General features: G+C 39.4%; 1 protein-coding gene across 1 annotated transcript; it reads left to right on the top strand.

Annotated features, from left to right (window-relative positions):
* Positions 1-1,736: 1,736 nt before the first annotated feature.
* Positions 1,737-3,210, top strand: LOC148154369 (perforin-1-like). The gene is made up of 4 exons (XM_088015826.1): positions 1,737-1,824; positions 2,269-2,492; positions 2,580-2,673; positions 2,757-3,210. Exons 2-4 carry the CDS (start codon positions 2,284-2,286, stop codon positions 2,952-2,954), a joined length of 501 nt encoding a protein of 166 aa, XP_087871952.1. The 5' UTR covers positions 1,737-1,824; positions 2,269-2,283; the 3' UTR covers positions 2,955-3,210.
* Positions 3,211-5,979: the final 2,769 nt, after the last annotated feature.

Raw genomic sequence — 5,979 nt, 5'->3', positions numbered from 1 at the left:
TAATTAAGGCAATGTGGGCTTTGGATGTTCCCCACTGAGGTTCTCTGGAGTCCAAAGCCTTAAAAACATCTACGCTTATTTGAGTAAAGTTTTGTGGACTCGGCCCTCTTGCTGTATATTTCCCAAACAAAAATCTTATCTGGGTTTCTAATTCAGACATGCTAAAAAAAACTCATCACATAACAAAACATAACATTTTCAGGAGTCAGAGAAGAGCAGAATTGGGAAATATGTTGAATAAAACGTGGATTATTAGACGGCTTGGAGGGACGGGAAACCAAAACTCTGCAGCCCTTCCTCCTGAGAAAGACGTGACCTGAAAATGACCCCGTCGCTCATCCTCACCGTTTCCATCTCCGTCTGTCGTTCTCCACATCTCTGATTTTCAAATTATTCCTCTGTTTCTACCCTTTCCGCTGTCTGCCCGTCTCCTTTCTATCTCTGTGGGTCCCTCACTCCCCCCAGCTACGAGTTGAAAAGTTCAGCCGCTCATCCACAGCAAACTGGAGCTTCAGTGGAAAATAAACCCGGAGCCGTGAAGCCGGCAGCGTTCCCGATCGTCAGATTCACTCTCAGAGCCGATGGTCCGTCTGCGCCGGATCACTGATACTATATGAAATGAGAAAAGTCTGAAAATAAAAGTTTGAATTTGTTCGCTGGAGCTGAAATGTGTGGATTTTGTCAGGAGTTTCTCTGAAGATGATCATCTAATCAAGCCTTTGCATTAACGGGTTCTGGTTCAGATCCAGACGGTTCTGCTGGTTTTATGTTTGAATCTGGAGCTTTTTATCAATCTGATCATTTTTTTAGTGTTTCAAGACATAACTGATAAAAACTTGCATTAAACCACCGTCAGATTTTGGTTTTAATCAATAAAATAACAGCTTCCTCTCCTCCAAACCTGAAACTAATGACTCTGTACCAGAAACAGAAACTCAGGCGATTAAAATGTTTTTTCTCTTTAGCTGAAATTTACAGCTGATTTTCTGCTTTGGGTTTTAACTAGGACAATTACAAGGTGGCTGGACAAGCAATAAATAAATGCAAAAATGTATCAGTTTAAATCCTCAAAGGGTAATTATAAACTAGAAAACTTATGAAGATATTCAGATATTTCACAGCTTAGAAAACTGAGCAGAAACAACAAGTGATGAAATATTGTGTTAAATATCTGGTAAAGTCAGAGCATCAAATAATTTATTCTTGGAAGCAGAAAATAAAAATATTTTGACATTAATCTCTCTTTAAATCTGAAAATGTTATTAAAATCTTTTTATTATCATCAAGTTTCACTGAAATACAGAAAAATTACCTGGAAATATTTTACGCAACATTCTTATCAGACTCTTTTATGCAATTTCTAGGCACATGAAAGTCATCATAGGTTTTCCCAGGAGGCTGAAGGTCTGGTTCAGTTATTACTGTAAATACAAACAGAACAGCAGCTGGTTGTTTGTCTCCAGCAACAAACAAAACTAATCATTTTATGCACCAGGTTCAACAAAAACACTTTTATTTTTAGTCCATTTGTGTTAAAGCTGAACTTTCTAAATTTAACATGTTACACAAAACTCATGTTGTGTAAGAATCACCTTGACTCTCCGGCTAATCACCTGTAATTATTAACCAAGTCAGCGTAACACTTCTACTGCCAGGTGAACTCTTTCTATCTTCAGTTTGTTTTTCTTTTTTTACCCTCTTTATCTCGGGGAAAGGCTGGTCCTGCGTCTCTGGATCCTTTATAAGCTGCTCCTCAGCTCCTCAGCTCAGGCATTAATTGTGCTTCTCAATCTGGTTTTGATTGTTGGAAGAGGCTCATCAGCTGTAAGTTACTCAGGATGTGAAACAACCTGAAGCTCTTTTTACACGAGGAATCAGGAAAATGAAAATTAGCACCAGGAGATAATTGGGAGATAAAACTTCTGCATTTCAGTCATCTTAATGTTGCTCGCTGACGACCCACATGTGATTTACTGAAACCTTTTTCTGGGAGATTTTTCTGCTGCAACACATTAGAATCAGTCCTTACAGAACGCCGAGCGTCTGAGACCAAATGTATTGATGTATAAATGGTTTTAGTTCTGAGCGCTGATTCCTGGTGAATTGACTGGTTTCTAAGTAGAACTCAGTGCATTTCCTGTCCAAGCTTTGCTCATGATACTTAGTGAGAAGCTTTAGATCATTTGAATCATTTCCAGCTCATGTGTGAATGTTGAGTCTTCAAACTGCTTTTCATGACGATGATTTCCTCCTTCTTTCCTCGTTCAGCTCTAGACTGCAGCCATGCCGTCCGGTTTGACCTCAGGGTTCCTCCTCCTCTGCCTCCTGCTGCAGGTCGGGACCAACGCTGCTCCTCTGGACCCGGGTCATGACCTGCTGGGAGACGCGGCCGATGGCGACGTCGGCACCAGGCAAACCATGTTGGGGACTCTGTCTGTGATCGTTGTCCAAGCCTACGGTCTGGACGGAGATAATATCGGAAAAACTAATGCGTGGGTTGATGCACGGCTCGCAGTCTGACAGCTTGGATCACCTGATGAACATCAGCATTAATCTGTTCTTTTCTCTCCTGTTGACAGTTTTACTAAGGTTTGGTACGGAAACATGTACTTCAGGACCTCAGAGATCAAGTCAGACAACCCGGTGTGGAACGCTGTGTTTAATTTGGGCCATGTAGGTTCTCTATAGGTTAGCTTAACAGATTAGCATTACAACTTACAGAACTTCCTGACTTTAGTTTTAATCTTCTTTTGAAGGTGGAAACTCATCATGCCCTGAAGCTTGAGGTTTGGGACCAGGACGTGGCAAATGATGACCGTCTCATCTCCTGCACACATTATCTGACCCGGGGAACCAACACCTTCACCTGCTCAGGGAACGGACAGCTGGAGGTGAAATACTCCCTGACCTGTGACCCCGGCCTTACTGGAAGCAGATGTGAGCTGTACCAGTAAAATGCTCAGTGGAAAGACGTCAGTCACTGTGAGGCTGAACTGGATCTGCTTAAATAAATGACTCAAAGGTTTTTATGATAATTTAAGTGCCAGCCCAGTATCAGTATGCTAGCATTGTGAAAAATCTTTGTTCCTGCTTTAAAAAACACACTTTGGCAACAGATGATCATTTGTTGGCATTTACTGACGGTAATTCAAGCTGTGCTTTGATATTGTACTTTATTACTTTCAAAATCCTTTGAATCAATAAAATATTCTTACATTTATTTGGTTTCATTGTAAGACTTCTTGGTTGAATGTTTTCACCTTTCAGAATTGAAAGAAGGAAAAGTTGGAGAACTATATCTCACTCAATGCAATGCAGTCTTTAATTTACATTAGAAGCCCCCAAAATGTTACATTTCTTTTGTCTATCCATAATTTGATTACATTTTCCACCACTTAACTGTCCTTTTCTTTACCTGCCCATCACTGAGCAAATAATTTTATCCTTATTTCTTCTCTCTCATTATTTTTTCCACCTGACATTTCCTCTCTCTGATCTGACTCATCGCTGCCTCTCACAATAAATTAATCCATATATTTTCTTGTCATTTCTCTTTTCCATCTTTATTCACTGACTTTCTGTGATCTTTTCTGCATTAAGAATAAAATAACGCCTGTCTGCCATCCACAATGTGTTATCCCAGGTCAAACTATGCACAGGTCTGAACTGTGACCAGTGATATGAGTGTTTCAACCTTAAACCCAGTCACTGCACCAGCTGAGGCGAAAGTCTTCATGGGAATCACCTTAGCAGAGGTCACTGAAGCCACCAAACCTCTTTGCTCTTGAAAATCACTTCAGAAAAGCAGCAATGAATGCATAAAACTATAGTAATAATTTAATTTGAACAGTTTTATAGACTAACTTTCATCCTTATGTTTGCTGCACAGACTACCTATCATTTGAAGCACATTAAATTTTGTTAATGACTCATTACTCCACCCTTTTGTTTTGTTTAATCCGACTCCAGTTCTCTAATGATATGAGCCATAAAACAATAGAGGTGTGATGAGATCCATGTCTGAAGGGCGTTTAATATCTGGATCAAAGGTAAGTAGAAAATGTCTAAGATCTACCATTATTAGCTCTATATAGATTTCAACATATGTGCATTTAATAACGTTTCTGATTACATTTCTGTTTTATTACATGGACGTTTCTCTCATGTTTGAAGTGAATAACTTTTAGCTGCCTTTTGTCTGAAAGTCCCCATATAAACAAGCCTGACTTGACTTGGCTATTCATTCTTGCAGGTATAACCATCAATCTCATGCCCCATTTCTCTCTAATTTGTTAACAAGACCCCAGAGGGGGCGTCTCTCCTTCAGCCGGAGCAGTGACTCATTCCTGGTCTGAAGGGAGCGTTCTCACTTTTCCACCAAACATTTTCATACTAACCTGCTGGTTAGAGCAAATGTCACCTTTCTGTGAGCTTAAATCCTTTAAACTGCATCTGTTAAATGGTGCTGTTTACAGGAAATGAGCCACAGACATGCTCTTTCATGTGACTGACTTATTGTAACTTGCATACATACGCAGCAATGATCCCAAACTTTAAACACTGTATTTCTAATAAACCATCAAACTAATGTGACAGTAACAAATACCAAGTGGACAAGAACTCACATTTCTGTACAACTCATTTTCAAAAACAAAAATATGTTTGCTTAACATGGCATTCATTTTATAATATATATACAATATTGATAATCTCACGTGCAAAGGTTGTCTACAGCTGGAATGCACAGTATGATGGGTTAGCATCGTCTGCTACGAGCTACCGGCTAACTTTAGCTAATCTACTAGCAAAGTATGTAAATGTAGTTGGTAATAAAATGTATTCACGAGTTTTATAACATTTCATAAACTCACTTACAGCAGTACAGCTAAGTAAGGGAATATTTAGATAATACAAACTCGTTTTTTAAATATGATGTAGATATTTCATAAGAGTTAAGAAATATTTACATCCTATGGAAAGGATGAGATGTAATAAAACCCAACAACAGAAAATAAATACAAAACCTTGTCTTTAAAGTAAGTCAGTTCAGTTTTCAAAAGGAACAGAACAGTCTGCAAATGGACTAGAAATAAAAACTTTAAATCTACAACACTGCTTGTTAGCAGCCAGAAGTAGAAACGGCGCAGCGGCTTTGTGTGAGCCGTCCACCTGTTGGGACGGAGCCCAGCACATTCACAGTCCCAGCATTGCAGCAGCCGGTGCCACAACAAACACCTCTGGCTCCAGAAGCAAACTGTTGGAAATGGGCTGGATGCTGCTGATCCGGAGCCCAGGGAGCGAGGCGCCTGGCAGGCGTCAGCATCCTGACTGGCAGCGCAGAAACAGGACGTCTGGCTCAGGGAGGAGAACTTCTCATGTTGTATTAATCTGAATGGATCCTCTGCTCCCTCTGGCATCTCGCTGGTTCACTTCGGTCAACGCGAAAGGTAATTAAAAATCAACACGAAAGGTAATTAAAAATAACTGTAAGTGAGCATTTAGAGGGTCGATGTGATTCTCAGTGCGCTGAAATATTTAAAAACCACAACCTTTAAAAGCCAGACTGTAGCTGCAGGGAGAGCCACCAAAATGTCAACATTACCACTTAATTAAAGACATAAAAAGCTTCCCACGTTCACACTCTGCTTTTTAAAGAACCTTAACAGGTTTGGCTTAAGAAAATAAAACCTGTGGTTCTGTTCCAACTGATTCCAAATTACAAATATTCTCACTGCAGAACAAACGAAGTAATCAAATTAATCCCAGTGGTTTGACTTTGGATGCAGTGGTGAAATAAAAGTATTTCTCTGTCCAATCAGGGTTAAATAAACAGTTGTCATTGAAAATGTTACTTTCCAGTGATAATAAAAATGTTGAATGACCCAAACTAGCAAGAATCACAACTCACTTTATTGTAGGTTTACTACATTTATGGTCCTTACTATTGCATAAATTTTCATTTTTTTAATATTTTATGAA

This window comes from Poecilia mexicana, unplaced genomic scaffold (genome assembly GCF_051168715.1).
Source record: "Poecilia mexicana isolate PSO_F unplaced genomic scaffold, ASM5116871v1 scaffold_18, whole genome shotgun sequence".
In the NCBI taxonomy this organism is placed as follows: domain Eukaryota; kingdom Metazoa; phylum Chordata; class Actinopteri; order Cyprinodontiformes; family Poeciliidae; genus Poecilia; species Poecilia mexicana.
Note: the sequence above shows the minus strand (reverse complement) of the source record. Positions and strands in the feature narration are given on the sequence as shown.

Bases quoted from the DNA above. Each gene is read 5' to 3' on its own strand.
- LOC148154369 (XM_088015826.1), top strand. From the start codon at position 2,284: ATGCCGTCCGGTTTGACCTCAGGGTTCCTCCTCCTCTGCCTCCTGCTG. The intron at 2,493-2,579 runs GTGGGTTGATGC...TCCTGTTGACAG, and splicing joins AATATCGGAAAAACTAATGC to TTTTACTAAGGTTTGGTACG. The intron at 2,674-2,756 runs GTAGGTTCTCTA...CTTCTTTTGAAG, and splicing joins CTGTGTTTAATTTGGGCCAT to GTGGAAACTCATCATGCCCT.